Source organism: Corvus brachyrhynchos, unplaced genomic scaffold (assembly GCF_000691975.1).
Source record: "Corvus brachyrhynchos isolate BGI_N302 unplaced genomic scaffold, ASM69197v1 scaffold12, whole genome shotgun sequence".
Taxonomy (NCBI): Eukaryota; Metazoa; Chordata; class Aves; order Passeriformes; family Corvidae; genus Corvus; species Corvus brachyrhynchos.
The window spans coordinates 1,769,892-1,795,118 of NW_008237885.1; the positions used below are offsets into that span (position 1 = coordinate 1,769,892).

Sequence of the window (25,227 nt, forward strand, 5' to 3'; positions counted from 1 at the left end):
CGAGCAGCGTGGACTGGGGGCGGGTGTCGCGGGAGGGGGACGTGGCGGCCCTTCAGGCGCACCTGGAGCATGTCACCTTCTGCAGCGCCGAACGGGAGTGCTGCCCGCACTGCCAGGGCCCCGCGGACCCGCTGCTGCTGAAGCTGCTGCGCCTGGCGCAGCTCTCCACCGAGTACCTGCTGCACTCCCAGGAGTACCTCAGCGCCCAGCTCGGCAGCCTGGAGGAGGCCCTGCGAGAGACACAGGCGCAGCGCGACCAGCTGGGCAAGGAGGTGGCCCAGCGCATGCAGGAAATCCAGGGGCTCAAGGAGGAGTGCCGGCGGAGGAAGAAGATGATCAGCACCCAGCAGATGATGCTGGAGGCACGAGCCAACTACCACCAGGTGAGAGGAGAGGGCCTGGTGGCCCAGTCACCCACACCTTGCCAGCTCTGAGCCTGCTGGGATGGGTGGCAGAGCAGCCCCACTCTGCTGGGGTACAGTCGCTTGGTGGGTGAAAGGCTGGAACTGCAAGGACCAGTGACCTTGCAAAGGGAAGTGCCTTGCTTCCACTTGTTTTCCGTCTGTTTCAGAGACTCTTGGGAGAGTGCTACATCATCTTTAACGAATCCTCTTGTTACAAACAAGTGGTCTTTACTTTTGGATTTGCTTTAGATGTATCTGAAATGTCAGATACACACACATACAAAACCTGTGATAAATATATTACTACTTTGTGTTGCTCTCTGTCTTGTCAACTGCATGGTCAGAAAACACACAGGGCAAATACATCAGAACTGATGCTGAGCAGTAATGTACTGTCTGCAAGTAGTCACTGACCTGCACTGATGTTCTTCAGGCATAAAGTTTCTACTGGTGTGTGTGACTCAGAGGTGACTCAGGCAAGATGGTAAAGAGCTTCAGTGAGTTAGCTCAGCTCTGATTCCACAACAATCTGTTCCTGAAGGGTCTTCCTTAGGAGCCTTACTACGTAGCTGTTCTGACTGACAGTGTCACGGCACTGTTTTTATTTGGAGGGTTTTTTGTCTCACTACAGTGGTGTGGTAGTTTAAGTATTTTTCAGCTTCAGCATTTTCCAACAGGTTTCAGGAATGCAACTTTCATCTTCAAATGTAATCTGAAATCTAAAGAGTACACTGGACACAGACTTGACATGATTTCAGATTGTCTCTGTATGTTTAAAGTTACAGGCAAAGTTCCAATATTTAAGACATCAACTAAGTTGGCTCAAGGGTTTATGTAAGGGAAAAGGTACCTTATGCCCCGGGAGTAGAACTGTACATATGGCAAGGTTCATGCATTCAAGTATTAGTCTCAAGGACAAGCTGCTGAAATGGTATTATTTTAAAAAACCTTTATACAACTTACAAAGCAGTTTGTCTGTCCTGTGTTGCAAAAGAAAACTGATTGCATGTGTCATTTTATGTGTAAATTTAAATAATTCTCATACTGTGATTTCCAAATATTATCAAGTCTTATGGAAATATTTGTAGTGTGCTGCTGTCTCTGTGGAAGCTGAAAAACATGGTAGTGAACTTGTCTCATTACTAATCTGTTCAATGGCATTTGCAGTAAAACAGACATGGAAATCTATTTCCCATTTGTAATTTGATTTCATATAAAGTAAACTTCTGACCTTCCCCCTTTCTTTCTTGTCTGTTAGTAATTTCTTTTCTCTAGAAGTTATTTAAGTTCACATGAGAAAAATGAGTTCAGGGAATGATGTTCAACAATACCTGAAGTTCCTACAGTGTTTTCAGGAGTGTGAATGCCAGAGATAAACTGAACTCTTCCTAGTGTTTGTAAATGCAGGGTAGCAGTGTGATCAGTAAACAGTAGCTGTGTGATACTTATCTGTACCATGATATTGCCTGATCTAGGTTGACAGACAATGGGGGTTTTACTGGTGTTCCTGAGAGGGTAGTTCGGATTCCATCCCCTCAAAGTCCTGGATGTTTTGCAAATATGCCTGTTACTTGCCTCTTTTAGTGGAGGTACACTTTATAGTTAATGTAAATTTGTTTAAGAATTCAGATGTGATGCCTTTAATCCATCATCAATATAAGTTTAACCATGAAATGCTGCTATAAAATGGTAACTGATACCTACAAGTCATAAATTTAAGACTTGTTGGTCACTACCTTCATGTGAGTAATACAAATTTAATTTTAAATAATATTTTTCACTTTTTTGATATTTTGTTCAGAAATCTTACATTCTTATGTACAATGTAGGAATAAAGTGATGTTGTGGTTAACACTGTGAAAAGTAGTTGCAAGAAGTGTTGCATAATTCAAAACCTAAATATTCCCTATGTTAATCCTGTCTCCTGCAGTAAGAGTTTGCTTTCACTACCAGCAAGTCAAACTGACATGAAGTTTGTGCTTGAATGGATAACATTATTTCACAGCCAATTTAATTCTGTAAATCATGTGCAATCTGTTACACTGTAAGCTCCCTCTTGGTTGGCAGTAATGCTTTGCTGCCGTACTATATCACTTTATTTTGGTTTTTTATTAGGTCTTGCATTTATTCAACAGAATTTGTCTTAATTATTCATGGCTTTAGTGTTTGCTGAAAGGTGTGTTTTATAGGTTACCCAACTACCAGTGGCAGCATTTTAAATATAATATGAAATCTGGGAATTTCATATAATCACAGAATCATTTAGTTTGGAAAAGACCTCTGAGATCATCAAGTCCAACCTTTGACTGATCATCATGGCACTAAGTGCAGTGTTCACTCATTTCTTGAACACCTCCAGGGATGGTGACTCCAGCACCTCCCTCAGCAGTCCATTCCAATGTTTAACCACCCTTTTAATGAAGAATTTCCTTCTGATGTCCAACCTGAACCTTCCCTGGCACAGCCTGAGGCTAAGTCCTCTTGTCCTGTCAACAAGAAGAGAAGAGGCTGACCCCTGTGTTATTACAACTTCCTTTCAGGTGGTTGTAGAGTGATAAGGTCTCCCCTGAGCCTCCTTTTCTGCAGGCTAAACACCCCCAGCTCCCTCAGCTGCTCCTCATAGGTCTTACCCTTCAGACCCTTCACCAGCTCTGTTGCCCTGCTCTGGACACACTCCAGCACCTCAATGTCATTCTTGTAGTGAGTGGCCCAGAACTGGACACAGGATTTGAGGTGTGGCCTCACCAATGCTGAGTATAGAGGGACAATCACTGCCCTGGTCCTGCTGGCTACAGTACTGCTGATACAAGCCAGGATGACACTGGCCTTCTTGGCCACCTGGGTACACACTGGCTCGTGTTCAGCAGCTGTTGACCAACACTCCCTGGTCCTTTACCACTGAGCAGCTTTACAGACACTGCGCCAAGCCTGTAGTACTGCAGGGGATTGTTGTGGCTGAAGTGAAGGACCTGGTGCTTGGTCTTGTTTTACGTCATAAAATTGGCCTCTGTCTGTTGATCCATGCTATCCAGATCCCTCTGCAGAGCCTTCCTGCCCTCTGTAAGATCAACACTACCATTCAGTTGGTGTTGTCTGCAAATTTACTGAGGGTGCACTCAATCCCCTCATACAAATCATCAATAAACATTGAACTGGGCTGTCCCCAACACTGATCCCTGGGAACACAGCTAGTGACCAGATGCCATCTGGATACAACACCACCACAATCTCTGGGTCTGTCCATCCAGCCAGTTCTTAACCCAGCAAAGAGTGCACATCTCCAAGCCACGGGCTGCCAGCTCTTCCAGGAGAATGCCATGGTAGATGTGTTGAAGACTTTGCCGAAGTCCAGGCAGACAATATCCACAGCCTTTCCCTCATCCACTAGGCAGGTCACCTGGTCATAAAAAGATCACGTTGGTCAGGCAGGACCTGCCTTTCCTAAACCCATGCTAGCTAGGTCTGATCCCTTGGTTGTCCTGTATGTGATCACACTGAAGATGATCTGTTCCAGAGCATTGCCAGGCACTGAGGTCAGGCTGGCAGGCCTGTAGTTTCCCAGATCCTCCTTCTGGCATTGATTATGGTGACAAGATCTTGAATCTGTTAACTTGGTTTCTTACAGTCATATCACACCGATAAGGAAAAACGACTTATTTGAATGCCTGTGGTTTGTTAAAATGTCTTGATTTGAAAAAAAGTAGAGATAGTGATGCCATGATGATTTTTTGCCTTTTCTTTTATACCCCTTTTATATACCTTCTGTAGCTTTTTGTATTGTTAGCGGTTTTTAGCCTACATTCTTAGACTTATTTTGTTAAGCTAGGAGATTAACATCTTAGAAGCCTTGTAGTTAGGGATCAGAAAGCCCCAGACACCAAGGTCCTCTCCAGAACACATTTTGTAAACTGAGATAGGACCATCCAGGGGGAGATTCCTTGGGGAGGGGGGCTCACTCGAGCCTCTCACTGGGGAATCTTTGATAGATATGCTAATTAGTAAGACCTATAATGATACACCAGATCTTTTGTGGGTGTGCATTGCGGTGTGCATTTCAGCGCATTCCACCTGGACGTGTGCACCTAAGGATCCTTAAAATAAATACCGAGGTAAAACCCCTTTTTCCCTTCTAACCGTGTTTGATTCTTGATTTTAAGACCAGGAAAAGGCATCAACAGAGGTAATGAATGACCCTAAAGTGGTGAGGGGCCCTCATGCGTAGTCTTGAAGTATGTTACAGAGTTTGTAGATGTAGCTTCTGTCCTTGTACTACCCGTCTATTTTTAATATATTCTGAACATTAGTAGAATGTACTTTGAAGGTGAACAAAAGGGTATTTTAAAAAGGGTGGGATCCAAATTTGACTTAAAATTTAAATTCAAAACTAATAAGTAAATTATAGAAACAGAAATTGAAACAACTTTGTACTTCAGAAGGATTCTAGGTAGCATATTAATGTAGCTATGTACCTTTTCTTACAAAATTGTGTACTGTTACCTCCCCGTGGTTGAAATGTCTGAGTATTTTACATATCCTTTGAGTATTGCCATCTTACAACTCATATGCTCAAACCCATCTTTATTGGTTTTTTTCCAGCTGTGTGGTGCTCTACTTTGTGGTGTTAAATGAATTTTAAGAACACCTGAGCTGCTAGTTGGCTGGAGTCTGTATATTTTGCTGAAGAGGGTTGTCATACCTTTCCCTTATAGTTCTCTACCTACATATATGAGTCCTTGTCTGTGGTTTATATCTGAGTTTGAACTTGCTTGGCCAGAGTCTTTTTTGTTCAGTTTGTACAGTGCCTAGCACAATCAGATTCTTGCCCATGACCATCACTGTGAAACTTTAGATAGCACAAATGTACTGATAACTTTACAGAAATTGGGTACCATGTGAATTTTAGTCCTTATTCTTGTCAGATGGAATTTATTAAAGTTACCTTCTTTTGACATATGAGCAAAATGTAATAACCTGTTAAAAACCTTAACTTTATTTGCCAAAAAGATGTTACTAATCTGTTTTTAACTAGCTTTTTTTTTTTCTAGTGTCCGTTTTGTGAAAAGGCTTTTATGACGTATTCCTTTTTACAAAGTCACATTCAAAGGCGTCATCCAGGAGAGTCTGAGATCGGTATGTGCTTTAATGTTATCAAAAAAATTAAGAGAGGTAGTTTAGAAAAGTGTAAATATAGTGAGGATGTGCAGTCCATGATTTTGTGTAACTTGGAAGAATATTTTTTACTTTCCATTTTTAGGTGGCGGATACCAGTTTGTGTGAATGCAAGTGCCACTGACTGATTAAATGTATTGGGCAACATATGTTTCAGTCTCTGGAAAATAGTTAACAAAAACCTGTGTGCCATATTTGCAGCACCTTTTCGAACTAGCGTTTCCATTGAATACTTCAGCCAGTTGCACAGTTCAGAGCACAATTTCTCTTTAGGCATGTATGTTCTAAAGGTGTGGGTAAAATGAACAAGTTGCACTAAGGAAAATAAAATTTGTAGATGTATATGAATTTTTAAAACATAAATAATCCACCCTGCCTGAAATCAGTTTGAATTGGCTCTCCTGAACTAAACTGACTGTAAAATGTAGCAAGAAACTGTTAAGAACAGTCTAACTTCATCTATCTATGATACTCAAGGTTGCTTTACCACTAACTTGCATACTTTTTCTCTCTTCACTGGAAGATGTTTAGTTTGAAAAACAATGTTCTCAAAGTTTCTTACATTCATATCTAAATTCTTTCCTTCCTGCTAGGCTGCATACTTATCGCTAAGGACTAACAAGTATTGACAAGTAACAGTGATTACAAACAAGTTAGGAAAAAAGGATCATTTGAGAGGAGAAAAAGTGGGAAGGATCTAATGAGGTCTGAACTGTAGCTTGTCAGCTGAATAAAACAGCAGCAAGAGTGAAAGGGGTCTGAGTAAGCACCTGAGGAAGTGTGAATATACTGGAAGAAGAAAGAAGCTCTTGGGCACCTTACACTTGATAAAAATGACAGTGGAAGATGCTGCAGAATCAGTTGAAGTAGTTGTTGTAGAAAAGGATTAGCCTGAAATGGCTCTGTAGGGGAAATACCCCATGCAGTTATTTCTGGAATAATATTCTGCATTGTGCTCAGATTCCCAGATGATGGGCCAGTAAATACTTGGTAAATTGATGAAATGTTTCACAACTGAAGATTGTTGTGACTTGTGCATATTTTAACATTTTTCGTTTGATATTCTCCCAATTCTTTTCACATAAATAATTTGTTGTATTCCTAGTGGACTCCTTACAAAAGTTATTTAGAATAAATGTCACCTAAAAGAATTGAATAAGTGAGATTCACTTTGTCCTTCATACATTCTTTTTATGACCCTGTGTTGGCTTAGATTCCTTTGAAATTAGATTATAGAACACTTTTTCATGTAAATATTTCATAAACTGTTTCACATGTCAGTAGTACAAGTATTTGAGGATAAGTTAGCAGTCCAGAGAATATATGTATTTAAAAGCATCTATGGAGAGTCATGGTAGTGGGAGGGAAAGGGGTCTAAGAAAGTCACACTTCATGAAGATGTTACTGAAACACTAGAAATGTATTTGCAGTAAGTATCACAGTTCCAGAAATTGCAACAAACCTTTTTAAAATCTGTGTTTCTTTCAAACAGAACAGAAGAGGAAAGGAAAGATAGAAAAATTGCAGGATGAGATTGAAAACCTGAAGGAGCAGTTGCAGCTCACCAAGTCCCAGTTAGAGTTTGAACAACAGGCTAATTTGGCCAGGTTGTCTAAGGTAATATGTACTAAGTAATGTGAACGTCTCAAAAGAATTAGCGCTTTGAACTGTGTTCACTCAACCCAGAGAAGTGCTGGATTTCCCTACTTTGAACACTTTCAAGATTCAGCTAGACAAGGATATCCTGGAGGATAATCCCTTCCAACCTGATATTCAATGATTGATGGTGATTTTCTTCCTTGTTTTCAGAGGAAACCCTGATCCTCTGTAAAACATGGAGTGTTTCTTTCCCTGAACTCAGCTTCAGACTTCTCTTTTTCAGTCCTCTTGTTCCCCCTTTCTTGGAACTGTTCAGCTTCCATTTTCGAAAGTACTGAATGACCAAATCAAAAGCTGGTTGAGTTTCACTTAGGAGTGCAGGTACTGTCAGAATAATGGGCCTTGGCCCTATGTGGACATGTGGAAGGTATTCTACTCATTCATTCTGTGCGTAGCTTTTGAGAAGTACATCTATAACATATTCCTCCTGCCCCTGAAGCATTGTTTATGAGATGGAACTTGGAGTATTCATAAGAGTGCAGTGTAGATTTTTTGGTGCCTTGGGGGCCTCTTTTGAAGTCACTTGTCTTAGCTGAGACTCCTAACTGCAAGGGGGACTACCTGAAATGTCCTGAAGCTACAGTCTGCAGTCTTACACAACAGGAAGCTTTCAAAACTTCTCTTTTTTCTGCAATGTCAGAGAAGATAGAAATGTGAAGTGTGACTGGATACAGTTTGTCTGCCATTACTGACATCCACTGTCAATTCGGGTGTCATAATGTTACCGTCTTTTGATTGAAACAACAGAAGATCTTTCCCATGTTGGGGTTTTTTTAGAACTACTACTGAAGGGAATTTGTATATAAACTGCCATGCTTCCTATTATTGGTCCCTTCTGCTCCTTCATGATGAAAGGATACAGATGATCCTATTCTTCCTAGTTGTACAGTGATTGCATGTTATAGTTAGGGAACAAATTCAGAGTGAATGCTGTGATGCAAGATGCGTTTCCTAAAAAAATATGTATGTCCTGGGCAGTGAAATGCAGAACTTTAAACTATTTGAGATCTATATAAAAATGCATCACTATGTAATGGAATGGTTGAAGCAATCTAACAGATAAAGTGGGGTAAATGTATATGGGGATAAAATGGTTCTAATTGGGTTCTGAGCAGAGTGCTATTACTGAAGGGCAAGATCTAAGCTTGTGATACATAGTCCTATGGAAATATTAGTAGCAGGTAGCAAAGAAAATCAAATATTACCACTTATTCTGAAAAATCCCTGTGCAAGCCACAGCCTAAATACAGTGTATGAGTCTCGTACCTTCATCTCAAAAAGGACAGGACAGAAATATAAAAGTTATGGAGATAGGCTACAAAGATGATCAGTCAGTATTTAGAATGACTGAGTATGCTGGGAGTTGACAGTCTGAAAAAGAAACAACAGGTTGACGAAGATAGAGGGTGAGATACCTGTGAAGTCATGAATTACACAGAGTAGCGATGAACAATTCCCTCTGTGCTCCAGTTCAGGGCTCAGAATCCTTCAAATGTACCTAGCAGGAGCTAGATTCAAACAACAACAAGAAAAGTACTTGGCTCTTCATGCAGCTTGTGGAGCTCGTTTGCAAAAGGTGATGCAGCCACAGGGGATGACTGCAAAGTGTATGAAGAGAAATGTAGTGAAAGTTATGCAGTTAATGAAGGTCACAGAACTTCAGGCTGAAGTTCACAGAACTATCAGGCTGAAGAAGTCCTCTGAAAACAGTTGGCAACTTGGAGACTGAAGGAGAACATGCACGTTTGCTTGCCCCAATATTAATCTTCTTACTTACACACTTAATGCCTTTGTGAGAAACAGGATGCTGAACTAAGTGGATCTTTGATATGACCAGGTAAGGTCATTTGTGTTTTATTCAGTGAAAAATAATGAACTGCCAAAACTTTTTGAAGCATACTTGTTTTGCTAGCAAAATGTATAGTTTGCTACCCTCAAATTCTTGGAAAAACTGGTGGTTTTTATGTTTTTTGATGTCACAATATTTCCCAAATATTGAAAGCGACTGCGTTCCACATGTAGTTTGGGAGCTTGTGTTTGTATTGAATGTGAGGAAAAATAACAAATAATGTTTTTTTAACAATTTCAGGAATGTGAACAGCAAAAATCAAAAGAAGAAGAAATCCTACAATCATTTCATAAATGGAAAGATGAGGAAAGAGAGAAATTGGCTGATCAAATAGAAAAAGTGAAAGAGATGTTTATGAAAGAGCTTAAAGAGTTATATTCAAGAAATTCAACCTTAGAAAATGTAAGCAATTTAAATTTTCTAACATTTTAAGGCATGAATCCCTTACAGTAGATGGCAGTGAACTTCACGTATTTGAAATGTGATAGTCGTTGTAAAGGTCTTCCTACAGAACTCTAAAAATAATGATTGAATGGTAGCCGTAGCTATATCTTTGTGTACTGGTATTTTATTAACATAATTTCAGGTTTGTGCTTTTTGTAATTTAAAGGATTGTTTTAGAAGAATGATTGATCTCTTCAGCAACTGTGTCAGTTTTTCTTTACTCCTCAGCCTTTGAATGCCTGTTTATGGATTAGTAGATATTGTTGTGGTTGCTGCATGTTAGGTATCCTTATGTTAATATTCTCATAAGTGTCATGGAGGAAGCTAACCTCTGCATTATAGTCCTGTCAGAATTTGTGTGTTTTCAATACATGCTTTGGAAATGCTCCCTAGGAAGGGAACCATAAAACTATGGCTGAGAACAAATCTGCATGGCATTACCAGAGTAGCTTATATTTTGTAGCTGCTAGGTCCTGTGTACTTTTACAAGTCATATTTATGTTCGATGTAGATACTATTAATTACGTGAAATTTGATAAATGCTGAACTCATGAGAAATGGGAGAAGTACCTGATGCAATCTCTGCATAACTGTGTTTAAAGAAAATTTTGTATTCCTCCTCCCTTCTATTAGCAATTGTTAGAATTACAAAAGTCCAATACGCAACAAAAATCCAATTTAGGAACACTGAAAGACAGCCATGAATTTACAGAGGAGAAACCTCAGCGTCTTCAGGATCATCCAAATGTGGTTAGATTTCTGGACAAACAGGTAACACTGTAACTTAATGTATTGCTTTTGACAGATTACTTGTGTTCTTTTTATTTTTGTTCATCTCTGAGTTGGATATGAAATCCATAAGTAAAATTTTCATTCTTCTCAATGCCAAAAATAGCTGTTTTTAAAAATTTAATACTATTTAATCCTATCCATATAATGGCAAGCAGGGATTTATTTTCTTTATCCTTTATAAATGAAGTAATTGTTATTTATAGATTTTCTCGTATTATGATTAAATATATCTATCTTTGCCAAATATGGAGGCAATTCAATTCCAGAAGTCTCTAATAATTAAAGCATTTATGTCTACTGATCTGTGAGGCCTCTTACTGAAAAATTGGAATATTCCATTTCCCAAGATGAAAATTAGGAAACTTCCTGACAGGATTTGCCAACCTGTGTCTTTTTTTTTTTTCATGGTTTTTGGGATGTGGAGGTCTTTGTTTATTGCTGGTATTATACAGAAGTTTGGTCACTTCTGCTCAAAGATGTGCAAAACTTAGTTTTGCTTTATGGGGTTTTTTATTTCATCAAAGAAAATCGGCTTCGCTCTAAAACTCATATGTTAATATTGGGGTTTTGTCATTATTATGCAAAATACATTGCTAATGAGTGCTCAAAATTACATTATTTAGAGGGAAAACCCCCTGTTCTTACTACTCTTTTTGTTAATACACAGATTAATGCATGTCAATACATCAAAATGCTTGTGTATTTCTCACTCACTGTGACTGAATATACAAATCAAAGAGCAAATACAGTTTCTAGAGTGATTGGTAGGAAAACCACACTCAGATATATAAATCATGCTGATAACTGTTCTGGGCATTAAGTACTGCATTACTCAAATTTCATATAATCTGTCATCTTTGTGGTATTTATGCTTTATTTAGAAAAATAAAGCTGCATATATCGAACTAAGTGTGTTGTTAACAAGAATTAACATGGATTTCCTCTATGCAGGAAAAAAAGTGGACATCTTTAGTACAAGCCCTCCGTCATGACCATGAGACAGAAAAGTCTGTGGTAAGTGGCACAGCAAACCGCTTACGCCTAAAGGAGACGTTTTTCTTATTTTATTGCCCTCTCAGTAGTTCTTGATATGCTCTAGTACATCTGCTAGATATCAAGAGTTTGTAAGAGTGTGTCCTCTTAGCTGTATTTATCATCTCGGTGTTTCATGGTAGGATCTTGGTGTTTCAGTTAAGGCCAGGCTTGAAACTGAATTTATCATTTCAGAATCTGACAGAAAACTGAAACTGTATCTGTATTTTGAAGAGTTTACAGCTGATTCTGTGACCACTGTATTACACAGTATTTTCCGTGTTACATGGGTAGGCTGAATAGTTGAGGTATGACTTGCCAACATGTAGCTTTCATCCACCCTGTACCTGCTGCTACCATGGACCTATGGCATATGTCTCAGTCTTCTTTTTCTCCTCTCTATCACTTCTCTATTGCTTTTTCTGTTGTAGCTTTCTAATCCAGAATCTGCGCAGCTTTTCCAGGAAAAAACACCATGGCATTTTATTTTGCATCAGTTTATATATTTTACTATACAAAGCTTTATTCCTCAGATTTTTTTTTTATGTCTGCATTTCTTTTTAATCTCTTTCCTGCTTTGTTTCTCTTGCTTCTTTTCCTTTCATTTTCCTTTCATCTGCGTGACCATGTAAGAACTGAGCAGATCATAGTGGTCTGACCAATGCTTCTCCTCCTCTGGCAAGAAAACATTGGGGAGGAACCATGGAACAGTCCTCAAAAAGGATGTAGTTAAAGATACACCCACATACAGTGCAAGAATAGAATAAGGGAGGAGTAATGTAAGTATTACTTTTGGGATGGTGCACCTAAATAATATTCCTTTTCTTCCACATTCAGAGTTAATATACTAGGTTTATTATACAAATTCACATATCACCTCTTTAAAGAATCATTATTTGACACTATTTATAATTAAAACTTTTTAATAGGTTTATACATTTTTCCTGCAATCTTATTTTTAGGCAATCTCAGCAATGTGTTTGTATGTCTTCTTCTTTGTGTTGAGATTTAGGCAGTCTTCCTTGTGTAATTAAAAAGTGATCCAGACAACTGTTTTATAATACATACAGAAAGTGTCTAAGTTAAAAGTATCTAAGAGTGACACTTGCTTCTTTAAACTTTATAGCATTAAAATACTTTGTATAGTATTAATATGATATTACTTTTCTTCTGATTGCTTTCTAGCTACTGTCACAGATTGAGACAATTAAAACATCAGCGAGAGAAGACCTGAACAAAAATAACATCTTTTACAAGAGGAAGATAGAAGAATTGGAGCAGAGGCTTCAGGAGCAGAATGATCTAATTATTAATCAGAAGACTCAGGTCTGTTTTGTGAAACACTCTTGTTTCAGAGAGCACAGGACACAGAGAAACACTACGCTGGCATTTGGTGTTGATGTATCTCTGATTGCATGTTTAATATTCACAGTTTGTAGTAGTATTGCTGGAGTGTTTTGGTTACCCTTTGGAAATCATGTTGAAAAATAAGAGTAGGTCTGGAAAAGAGACGCAGGAATGTAAACCAGGAATTAAAACACATTTGAGAAAGACAGGCTTAATAAACCAAAAATTTTTTATAGTGAAAAGGATTTAATCTGCCACTAAATAATCATAATGAGATCTAGTGTTTGAAATCTGAAAATACATTACTTCTCACACTAGAAATGAAGTATCATATTCATTACTGTGAAAATAATTATTTAAAATATTACCATGTGAAATATAACAACACCAAGTGCCAGATTCTCCACCTGGGATGGGGTAATCCTGGTTATACCCACAAATTGGGGAACAAGAGGCTGGAGAGAAGTCCTGCAGAAAGAGATGTGGGGGTTTGACGTGGTGTCAAGTCGAATATGAATCAGCAGTGCCCTGGCAGCCAGGAGAGCCAACCTGAGAGTGTCCTGGGGGGCATCAGGCACAGCATCTCCAGCTGGTTGAGGGATGTGATTGTCCCACTCTGCTCTGTGCTGCTGCGGCCTCACCTCGAGTCCTGTGTGCAGTTTTGGGTGCCTTAGTATAAAAAGGGCACTAGACTATTTCAGTGCATCCAGAGGAGTGCAAGCAAGATGGTCAAAGGTCTTGAGGGCAGCTTAGGAGGAGCAGCTGTTGTTACTTGGCTTGGTCAGCTTGGAGAAGACAAGGTTGAGAGGTGATCTTATCGCAGCCTCAAGGGAGGCAGTGGAGGAGGAGGTACTGATTTCTTTGGTGCCCAGAGATAGTACATGAGGAAATGGGATGAAGCAGGAGAGGTTCAGACTGGACATTAGGAAAGAGTTCTTTGGTTGGGCACTGGAACAGGCTCCCCAGGGACGTGATCACGGCACTAAGCCTGTCAGAGTTCTTGGAATGCCTGGATGATGTTCTTAGGTTTAAGTTTTAGGTAGTCCTGTGAGGAGCAGGGAATTGGACTTGATCCTTGTAGGTCTCATCCAGCCTGATACAGTCTATGATTCTATGTTTGGGAATGAATTGTTTTTGCCTAAAATAAGGTTTTGTTGAAACATAACTGTAGATTTTTTGAGGTGATTGGTGGGTGAAGATCTGAATAGTCTGGAGTTTAGACTATGGCACGATTATGTGGCCTATTCCTCTATTAGATGGAGTTCTTTAAGCATTCTTTGTAATCAACACCTGATTTTACACATTTTGCTTGAGATCAATGTTAAACCTATACTTGAATGCTTAAAGAATGGAAAGATAAATGATAGCTTTTACATCTCCACCTTAACAAATTTGATAGCTGGAGAAATGGACGACTTAATCATAGATGAATTTCCTTCAATAAAGTGACCTTTGAAAGATAAAAATATGACCACAGATGTATAATAGGTTCAGAGGGATCCAAATTTGGTATTTGTGAAATACAGTTGTGCAGATCTACATTCTCAGTTCCTGGAAAATAGAAGGGTTTGAGAAATAGCAAACACTTTTGCAGAATACAAACTTAATGGACAATAAATAGGAGCACTACTGGCTATAACCAAACTGATAAATAAAAGAGGATCAGAGTCCAAAATCTTGTGCCAACTCCACGTGACACTGACTGTGTGTTTGCATGAATTGTGTTCTTCTCTTTGGGGAACTGGAGTGCAGAATATTGTTTTAATGATATAGGATTCACAAGTTTCCTGTTTTCTTTAGATCACATTACAGCCAGCGTGTTTCCTTTACTCTGTCAGTTCAGTGCTTGTACTGGGGTGTCAAATACACAAAACAATAAAGCAGAAAGGAGAACTGTTCATGCATTTAAAATCAATGTGTAATTAAACACTCCAGTGTTTCCCCAGAGTGGAAGCTAGGCTTGCAAAATGGAACATGAATTGCTGAGGAAGAAAGTATTGAAACTCTAAAGTGCTAAGTGGCCCATAAGTCTGTTCTCATTTTACTTTTTAACTTGTAATAGCAGGATATACAAAGCATGAGTTCACATTAAGACAAAAAGCATTCATTAAGCATGAACAAAATATACATTGAGCACAGAAGTAGTATTTTTCTCTCCAAATCATAACCAATAATTTCTGTTATGGAATGGTACTGAAACTAGGTATTTTATGCTAAATGTTCATTCTAGATATTGATCCTTTACATTTGTATCTATTAATGTATCTGTGTTTTCTCCTTTAGATAAAAGAATTGTCCACAAAACCATCTCCAAGTGTTAAAACATATGATGGTGAGTACAAACTGTAAGAAAAAACAGACTTAGTTTCTGATTTCTGCAGCCTGGCTGAAACAAATATAGACATGAACTTGACTAACAAAATACTGAAATAAAATCAGTACTGGAAATGTATTTGTTTTTCACAGGGTACCTACCTGTTTCCATGCCACGATTTACAAAGATCATGTTTTGTAGCTGTAGAGACTTCTAATATACAAAGTTGATTGCTTGAGTAGTGAAGAGATGTGAAATAGAAAACTCTATTTTGTATTACATAAAAAACTTCTGGATTTGCTTTATGAAGTGTAATTTTAATTTTTTTTTTCATGCTTAGCTGTCCTTAGGCTGCAGAACTCACAAAAGGGAAAATACTGAAAGAGTAGACAAAACTGATTAACTTGTCAGTTAAGACACAGATGTTCAAAGAATGTTAGAACTCTGATATTTTTTGTCTGTGCAATGCTTTAACATCTGAAGTCTATTACAAATAGCTAAACCTGATAATAGTGTTTTAGGATGTTATCCTGCACCACAAACACCCATATAGTTAATGCTGCAGTTGCAGTGACTTGAAGTGAGTTTATTGCAACAGGTGATGACAGGTGAATTCATTCTGATCCCTGTTTGGAAACCATTTTGCTGTACTAACAAGGGACTGGCTTGGACTGATTCAAACAGCAGGGAGTAGGTTTAGTTTGAGGAAGGCATAGTAAGAGCATGGCCATGTGGCTTTTTAACTGTAGCTGGTCATACTCATTCACACAGAAGCACAGACAAGTAAAAGTCCATGGCACACAGGCAAATTTGCTCCTAACCCCAAGCTGATCTGAGGAATGTAGGATTGAAGTGCTAATTCACTCCAAGGCAGCACCCTGTATGTGGTCTACAGACGTATGAGGGTTTGCACTCATTGATGTCAAGTGTGGATGCTGCAGATCCTTTCTGGGGATTACAAGCCTCAGTCAAGCTGGTCTTGGCTAAGTAGCTTTGGGCCAAGACTTCTCTGTGACACAAAGACAGCATGCACTCATGACCAAAGAGATGATCCCATTCTAGTTCAGTGATGATTTAATTAGTAGTTTCTTTTCCTGATTCTAGAAGTGTTAAAATGGTTAAGCATATATAGAGATGTACTTTTATGTGTTGAAGGAATGGTTTTTACTTTGTAAATATTTTGTTTATTTTTTCCCCATTAATGTAAAAAAACGCCTATTTTATAAATATGATTAAATATTGCTACATCTAAGAATCTGTATTTGTTACTGTTTACTATAATACAATTCCATTGGTTTTTTTACTATTATGCTATTTTAGTGAACACTCCTGTAGAGCGTCTTCAAGAACCTAAACCAAGTCCATCAGTTGCCACACATGGTAAGTTTTTTTTGATAGGTCCAGATCCAGTACTTTCAAATCTAACATTCTCTCTTCTCAGATATGTTGCTTGTCAAATCATAGCTCTAAGAGTAGTTATATTGAAAGATCATCATTTGAATTGCTTTGCTGTATGTCAGTGTTGAGAATTTCTATGAAGTAATTATAAGGATGCACTACTGAGAAGAATAAATGAAAAACAAATAAAAATATTTTGAGAATATTTCCTAGCATGTATGTTATTGAAGCACTGAGATGAAATTTACTGGGGAAAAAAAATGTTTTCTAATGGAAAATATGCTTATCTGATATATGCATAAACTGGATACATACATATATCTACTGGAATTCGTATAAGGAAACATGTGGAGATGTTTGTTTAAAAGTCTTGAAATACTGTATTTCCCATGTGATTTCAAAAGGCATGGAGTAAAAATACGGAAGAAATAATCAAAATAGACAGTTATCCTGTCCTAATTCTTCCAGAGTATATCTGTAGTTATGTATAGGTCATTATTTAAGTATTCTAACTTGCGACATTGTGGTATCCTTTAGAAGGGGAGTGGGGGGTTGGAGCTATATTTACATTGTTTTGTACTTTGTGAAAATAGTTTGGGTTTTTTTAAAGCAGTATGCAAATTAATGGACAGTGTTGTTACCATACCAATATTCTGCCATCAATTACTTCTTTATTTTCATTGTAAAAGGAAAGTAATGAAAAATGAGCAAGCAAAATGTTTAGAAACAGTTTATTAATTTGAATTATAATTAAATAATGGGTTTTTCTAATTGTTTTTCTTAATTTTTAAACTTGTCACAGGGAGACTAAATGGAATTTGTCTGTGAAAAATGTAGATAATTTTTCTTTTTTGACAACTACAAAAAGTTCTGAAAATGCATCTGTGGAGAAGGGGCAGTATACATCAAGCTTTCGATGACTTGATGAGGAATGAAAAACTGATGTAGTGCTCATTTCAAAATATTTGTTATGACAAGAATTATTTTAAAAAGGAAAATTGATCATATTATTGCTAATTACTCTATGGTAACATTTTTTCATTCTAAACTATGCAAGGTTTAGCAGTTCATTGCTTGTAGCTTTTTAAGCTAAATTATATGGATGAATATTATGTAGACAAAAGTAAGAATATATTAAGTATAGAGAATTAGTAATAGCACTTTAAGCAATTAATTCTTTTTCATTTAAGCCAGCCTCATTACACCAAAACAGTAGTGCTGGTTCTGGCTAAGAAATCTCATGGCATGTAGCTTAGCAATTGCCCTGAATTTAAGAGCTACGTTTTATGAAGATCATTGCTGCTAAGGACTTAGCCCCGAAGTTGGTGAAGCATTACTTACTTGGTGCGTTTGCTTTCATTTGTACTGAGGACAGAAGCAGTCCTGTGAACATTAGTATTTTTTGTACTCTGACAATTTAAATCAGCTCGTTCAGATCTTTCATGATTTCTTGCTGCTTCAAATATGAAGTTTATGACATCTTGTGAAACTTCTCAAGATAGAAAAGGCTGCTCCTGCCGTTGATACACAGATTCACCATCAGTTTATTATGAAACCTCAAAGAAGGTGTTCCCTTCAGATTCCTTTGCTGATTACTATTTTATTTATCTCTGCAGGTCTCTCTGTCTGTCCCTTTTCTTCCCTTCTGGATTTTTTTTAAACTTGCCCTACCTAATTTTCTGGAGGTTAGCAGAAGTTATGGTGTCTTTCCCGAAGTTTTCAGGACTCCTCAAGGGATTGACTTACTGAATTAAGACATCATGGCTGCATCTCATGCCTTTATGAAAATGAAAGCACTTCCTGGTAACTCCTGTAGACAAATTTATTCAGCACAGATCATCTTATAATTGCCTGCATATAAAATATCTTCATTCTTTTTTTTGAAATTAATTCTAGAAAAGGCTCTCTAATGAGAACTTAAGTACACTTTTCAAAGCCGCTCAGAAGCTTTTGCATCCTAATATTTGTTCTGCACATCTTAAATCTGTGTTATGAAAAGATACCCAAGTTACAAATGTGAGTTATCTTAGGTGTAAAGTAAGAGAATAACTATGTTAGTCTGGTGTTTTTGTGTTAACATTCCTGACTTGTGAGAGCTGGTAGAGCTCCTTGAATACCATCCTGGCAGACCATTCTTCTGTCCATTTCTGGGCTATCAGTAGGGCTTTGTGCAGATACAACTTAGGTCTTACTTTCAGAGATTACTTCAGTCTCACAAAAAGGCAACAGATTAATTATGATTTAGTTTTTTGGATTATATTTTTAAATTAGGTTTTGGCTCCTATATTACTCTTGAAATGTTGATACTTGTTCAATATTTAATCTTTATTAGGTGAATGATATTCAGTGGAACTGAAGACGTAGTTAAAAAGCAAAGCTACCAATTAGATTGTCCATTAAAACCTGTATCTCAGTCTACAAACATGGTGTGGACCAAGGCTCAGCTACCACTAGGGACATAGCTGAAGCATGTGAGGAAAACTTAGTCAAAGTACTTACTCCTCCTAGACAGTAAACAGAGAAAAGGGGCACCTTCAGTGTTTGGTTCAGGTGAACTAAGATCTGAATGCTCTTTGAAGTTGCCTGTATCTCTTCAATGACTGTAGAAGGAGTCTGAGGTGACTAGGCTCCTAACTTAGAGGCCTCAGGTAAGTGTCCAAAAAATATCATTCTTAGGAATATTGGTTTAAAATTAGTATTTCTGCTGCTTATGTGCAGTATGTGGCTTTATATTGATTAGTTAGGAAAATAAAACACATGAAGTGCATTAATTCAAAAATAATGGTCCAAATTACAGGCAGCTCTTTGTATGTGTAATTTGAGTGTAAATTAAAGGAGTATATAATGAGTGTAGCCATGGCTTACATTCCTTACACCTTCAAGAAATGCAGTAGTTTACAAAAAACAATTTTTACATTTTTTCCTAAGTTTTTACCTTGCAAGTGCAAAGTGCTTACTGTAGATGACACTACACCATAGATTATTTTAATGCTTCTGTTCAGGCTAAAAGTTCTTTAGCATTTCATATTTCAAAATAAATGGATGGGATTTGTTCTTTAAATGTTGGCCAGAAGACTGCTTTCCCAATAGCACTGTCAGAATATTGGGGAGTTTTTTAACTAGTAGATAAGAACAGAAAAATAATACATGATGTACATGAAATATACACAGTCTGAATCCTTCATTATTGTTAAATATATTTTCCTATTCCACCTGCATAGAAATTGTCTTCAAATACATTTTAAAACAGGTATTTAATTACTTCTGAAAGTATGCTGGGCACATTATTTTTCAGTAGTATAATTATCCACTAAGAAGTTAAGGTAACCTGTACATCCTGTCTGTGTCTCTACACATACTAGCTGGCAGAAGAGATACTCTGGAAGATGTGGGATGATAGACAGGCCACTGCTGGCCTTAATGGTGGCTAGAATTAATATGGCTGATCAGATGGCCAGAAGAAGCACATTTCTGGTAAACATAAGGAGAGGACTCCTTAAGGGGGGGTCATCTCCACACCTGTCTATAAACCAGAGTAATGTTTTCTCTTACCTGTGATTCCAACATGATATTTAATAGATACCTCTTAGAATATGTGTACAGTGAAGAGAAAGAAAAGGCCTGCTTATGTCAGAGAAGTTGGTGTTTTCAGGTGTTGTACTCCCTCATGCCTTAGCATTTGATCTCCTCTGTTACCATGCACTGAACAGCAGTACTACACGTAACAGTAGTGCATTTCTGAGAGGGTCTGCTCTTGCAAATGTTCTTAGTAATTACTGGTTTTTCATTTCCTCTGTTTCTGGTACACTGAGGAAGGGGAGCATGCACCTTTATGCCAGATCAGCAGACTATTTTCAGGTCTGAGTTCTGGGGACTGGACTTTTCCTGTTACATTAAGTCACTTGGCAAGGGTTTGTGCAGAGATGAGTCAGCCCCTTTAAGCAGAGAGCATTTGAGTAAAGTACAGGTAAAACAAGCATAGATTCAATCCAACTACACAGCAACTGCCTTACTGACCCGTAAGTCCAGCCAAGAAACTTGGCAGCCTTGGTGCCCATGGAGCTAAATTAAATCCTCTCAGAACATTCCGTCTGTGCTTCAGGCTCTGTCCTTCTAAACAGATGCATTTCAGGCACTTGGGAATGATTCCAAACTGTGTCTGAAAATTGTTTTGGAGAATCTTAGCTGCTGAAGAGCAGCAAAGTGCCAGGAGCAGTAGTGTGGAGGATTGCGTTCCAGTACCTAGAAATTCTCTGGCTGCTGATAAATTTTACAGCTTTAGAGATTGAAAAACCAGAAGCCCACTTGTCTCTCAGAGTTTTTCCTAAGATATCTTGATATTTGCATCTTGTTATCACTTGTGATGGTATAAGAGGCATTTTTTTAGAACTTCTTATTTAGTAGAAGTTCTGCAGGAGCAAATCTTGAGTCTGGTAACTGGCTTGGAAAAGCAGGTGAGGAGCTGAATATCACCACAGGTGTGGAAAGCATGGAGAGAGCAGCTCCCATAACCAAGCATTTATGCCACCAGTTTTAATCCCCTTCTCTTGGGGAATATTGGAGATGTGGCAGTGTCATTAGCTCCAAAAGCTTGTTTCACTGTGATTACCTGTCACAGTGCATCCATGTTTGTACCTGGAGTACAAGGAGTGCCAAAGAGCATCCTCACTGCAGCATCACGTCCTCTGCCTCTACCCATACAGTGTAACAACCATTTATAGTGCAAGAGATTTTTTGTGAAGGATAGGGCAAATGCATGTAGGCCCAAAATATTGACCAACAAATTGTTTTCTCTTACAATGCCTGTAATTGAATGCTGAAAGTACAGTTTGTGTATCTGTTTTTATTGTGAACCCTAGAAGGCACTCAAGCTCTAGTTTTCATTGGTACCAATTAATTTGTAGAAGGTGAATATTAACATTTTAAAAACCTGAATGTTTATTGGTCTGCATATAATGATTTTCAAGCATGTCTTATATCTGAAGTTTATGAAGTTGTAAATAAACTGTACTCTGGCTTCACTTTTGTGAAGCAAATTGTACCTGACAGCCTATAGAATGATAAATTCAGTGTGTTTAGGAAGCTGTTTTCAGCAGAGACGTTTCAAGAATTCTTTAAAACACATGATAGTACTGAAGCTGACTCAGCTGGAGTGATTAAAGATTTTTAAAATTGGTTTTATTGGGAATTGTCATATATATGTATAAAATCTCTATCTTGCACATATGAACTCAGTACTTAATAATTCTCAGGAATACTGAGTTAATATATTTTTCCATATATTTTTGAGGTTTACTTTGTCCATTTCACTTGTCTTTTTTAAACTTTTAGTATAAAATTGCACATAGACAATATTCTAAAATCTTTAAAAATTGCTTTTTATGAGAAAAGAACAACAATATCGATTTACATAATCTTGGGCAGCCCTGTCATTGTAGATGTCTAAAAATACCCCACCTGACTTAACTGCTGCCATTCCAGAAGTTGTGTGGCACATCAGTCAACCTTGCACTGATGGCTTAAAGTTTTGGTGTATCTGGAATGACACCATACACCTGTGTTTGGACAACAGAATCACTCCTTAAGTGATGTGCTGGTTTGGCCCAATCTAGAAATACATCCTCTGAGAGAAGGTAGGCTATAACCACCCCTCCCCCACCAGGTTCGGGAAAAAATAAATTTTCCTCGAAGGAAAGTGAAAGAGATAAAAACTATTTATTGAACAAACACACAGGAAAAGGAAGATAATGCTAAATAATAAAACCTCCCACTCTGCTGAGAGAAACCTGGGAAAATTTCAGAGTCCTTCCGTAGTCTTTCTCTCCCCCTCCTTGGAGCTGGGACGGGGTGGTGGGCCCACCTCCAGGGCCAAGGCCTTGGTGGAAATTCCTCCCGATGTATTCTGATGTTGAAACAGTCCAGCAGAGAGAAAAGGGAAAAAATGAAGTCCCAAGAAAGCAAAAGTTCAACTCTCCAAAGGAAAAGGAGCTGAGGAAAAAAAAACTGCCAAAAGCTGGCTGGAAAGAAGAGCAAAACCGGGTGCTTCCCTTCCCTCCCGCTCTCCTGCCGCAGTTGGTAAAAAAAAAAAAAAAAAAAAAATCTTTGTGGGACCTTGAACAAGCTACAAACTGCTTTGAAAAAGTTTTGCTCAGTTTAAAGGCACAGAAAGGCATAAAATTAATTCCTGGGCATGGGGCAGTGATAGGGTATACACATCACAAAGTCACCCCAAGACAAGTGACTATTGTATTAGAGTCTCCTCTACAAAAATGTACCCCCAAGGCAGTAAAGAGTCATGTTGTAGTGGGTTTGTGATTGTTAAGCAGGTTGTCAGCAGTCAAGAAAGTTGACATCAGTGTGGTGGTTTTTTTCCTGACTTTCCCTCTCTGGACCTTGACCTTCTTCTGTCCTTTTTGTCTGGTGTTCCTGTTCTTCCTCATTATTAGAGCAGGCACCCTTGGTGCATATGCTGGAGCCCATAGAGGAGCTTTCAGAAGAGGAAAAAGGTAATGATTGATTCAGCTCAAAATATACTGGCATGTGTTTCTTGAAAACAAAAGATATTATTTGATATCTACAGTATTTTTCATTGTATTTCAGTATATTTGTGTGATTTGGGTGAGAGCATTGCTTGTGTCAGTCTCTGCTTTGCTATTGCTTGTAAATATTATTATTTCCTTATCCAAGTTCAATGTTTTCGTGAAAATCTAGCTAATTTCTTCAAAGCAGGCACATTCCATATGTCTAAAGGCACTTGAACTAAGCAGAGCAAAAATGTTTGATGGGGGAAAGCCCATCACTAGGAAATTTTTGGTGCTGACACTATTGCAATATGTGCTCACTTCCTTTTTAAACTCTGCCTGAGAGGATGAAGAGTTCAGGTAAAAGGAAGTTGGTGGTGGAGATTGGAGCTGCCAGCTTTCATAAATGCATCACAGATACTTTTACAAGTAATCTGAGTTACACCTACCCATAAGCAGCCACAGCTTCAGCCACTGTTGTGCAATTCGGAGTAAAGTTACATAGCCCAGCATTGGCAGCTGTTGTGCCTCATCCAAGGAGAACTTGGAGAAGGCCACATTTACACTGACAGAACAGAAAGCACTGGTTCATCCTGCATGGTATTCTTCTGGAGGCAGCTAGCAGTACCTTAGGTGAAACACCAAATAGTTGAATAACAAAAAGCTCTTCGTGTGTGAAAATCAAAATCAGTTTTGAACCTTACAGCCAGTGAGTTTAAATTTCAAAGGAATGATGCTGTTTTGAAAACAAAATTGTTGTTTGAATACATTTGTGGGTTGGGAGGTTTCCCCAGGGAAAATCCAGTGACTCTGAACAATCTGAAATAAAGACTGCTTGCATTTTTGCCATTCCTTCTGCTATTTCTCTTGCTTGCCATCTTCTCTCTTGATGGATTGTCTTTGTTTCTTCTGCTGTGCCTAAAGGCATGGCCTGAAGTGCAGAAGAGAAGAAGAAAGAATGCAGTCTGAAAAGATAGACCAAGATTTTTTTGGTTTTGATGGCCGTCATTTGTAAGGGAGAGTGTGAAAATTCGTGACTTGGAACATTATTTTCTAGGATTTGTAGGAGCTGAGACAGTGGACCAGATAAAAGGTCCCTTGTCTCAAAAGTTGTTAAATCTAGTATTTAGGGATGAATAACAGAACAGTTCCTTAAATAATTGCTCTGGCAAAGAGGATTTGTCTTGAGTTAATTAGAAAGAATGAATATTGTCATTAATTAGGATAATGCTGGATAGTCTTGTTCCCCTTATTAGTATGTAGTAATTAGGAATTTTAAAATGATTTTAAATGTATCTATTTTATTATAAGGATTAACATCGGAGAGAGAGAGGATTTTCAGAAGGCTCCTGGGAGCCTTCCACTTTAAAATGTCTCATGTATGGCTTTCTGGGAGGATTTTGTTCTGCGTAATGCCATCTCATCCTGATTTGGGATAGTCAGATAGCCCTGCATTTCCTCGAGACCAATTGTTTGCCTCTTCTAGAACTCAGTTCTTCAGACAAATCAGTTTTAATTCCATCTCTGTCAGGGACTGAGTTGTCCACACAGTTCCCAAAACCAGATGAGATTTCAGCCTGATTATGTCCTCTTCAAGACAGATCTAATACTATGGCAGCTGGACTCTCTTTCAGTTTTCATTACCTATAGTTATTTCCAGGACCCCATGGGAAGGCAGTTCCTCAAAACCGCCTAATGTGGCACTTGTGCATCTTGAGACTTTTTTGTCTGCTCTTTAGGGTGCTTGTCTTTCCCTTAAAGAAAAATGAAAAGTAAGAGGAGCTGCTTTCTAATAAGCTGTCATTGTTTACAAATACAAAAAGTGGCACATTTGTTTCAAAATAAAATATGGAATTATGCCTTCATTCCTGTCCTTATCTGTTGGCTGGTAGATGACTCTGGTGTCCTGTAAGGCATACTGGGAAAAGACAAAGTCCTGCCCAAGATTTACCTGTTATTTCAGGGGAGTTGGGTGTGTGGTTTACAGCATGCTTTCCTGGGATGTTTTATACCCTTTGCCAGCTTTGCTGACCACTGCCAGACAGAAGCAACCATCATGGTTCCACAGATTATTGCTTCATTTACATTAAGTGGCATTCAGTAAAATTTTAAAATAGACAAGTTCTAAATGGGTGTGTTTTGCTTCTTTACTCCCCTGTATGACCCTGTAATACTTTGGCCTAACTTAAATGTCAGTCTTCATTTTAGATGGAAGAATCTGTCTAGATGGTTCTTTATTTCTTGCATAAGAGTTCTTTATTGACATAAGAATCATTATTGACACTTAAAGCAAGGGAA

At 38.2% G+C, this 25,227-nt stretch overlaps 1 protein-coding gene across 1 annotated transcript in view; it reads left to right on the top strand.

The window, feature by feature from the left end:
- DZIP1 (DAZ interacting zinc finger protein 1) overlaps positions 1 to 25,227 on the top strand; it is a 37,135-nt gene that overhangs the window by 722 nt on the left and 11,186 nt on the right. Inside the window, exons 2-11 of the mRNA XM_017732597.1 lie at positions 8 to 383; positions 5,450 to 5,534; positions 7,066 to 7,190; positions 9,322 to 9,483; positions 10,159 to 10,296; positions 11,269 to 11,331; positions 12,535 to 12,675; positions 14,980 to 15,028; positions 16,331 to 16,390; positions 22,855 to 22,914. Of these exons, the coding sequence (XP_017588086.1) occupies positions 8 to 383; positions 5,450 to 5,534; positions 7,066 to 7,190; positions 9,322 to 9,483; positions 10,159 to 10,296; positions 11,269 to 11,331; positions 12,535 to 12,675; positions 14,980 to 15,028; positions 16,331 to 16,390; positions 22,855 to 22,914 (1,259 nt within the window). The remainder of the gene's footprint in view (positions 1 to 7; positions 384 to 5,449; positions 5,535 to 7,065; positions 7,191 to 9,321; positions 9,484 to 10,158; positions 10,297 to 11,268; positions 11,332 to 12,534; positions 12,676 to 14,979; positions 15,029 to 16,330; positions 16,391 to 22,854; positions 22,915 to 25,227) is intronic.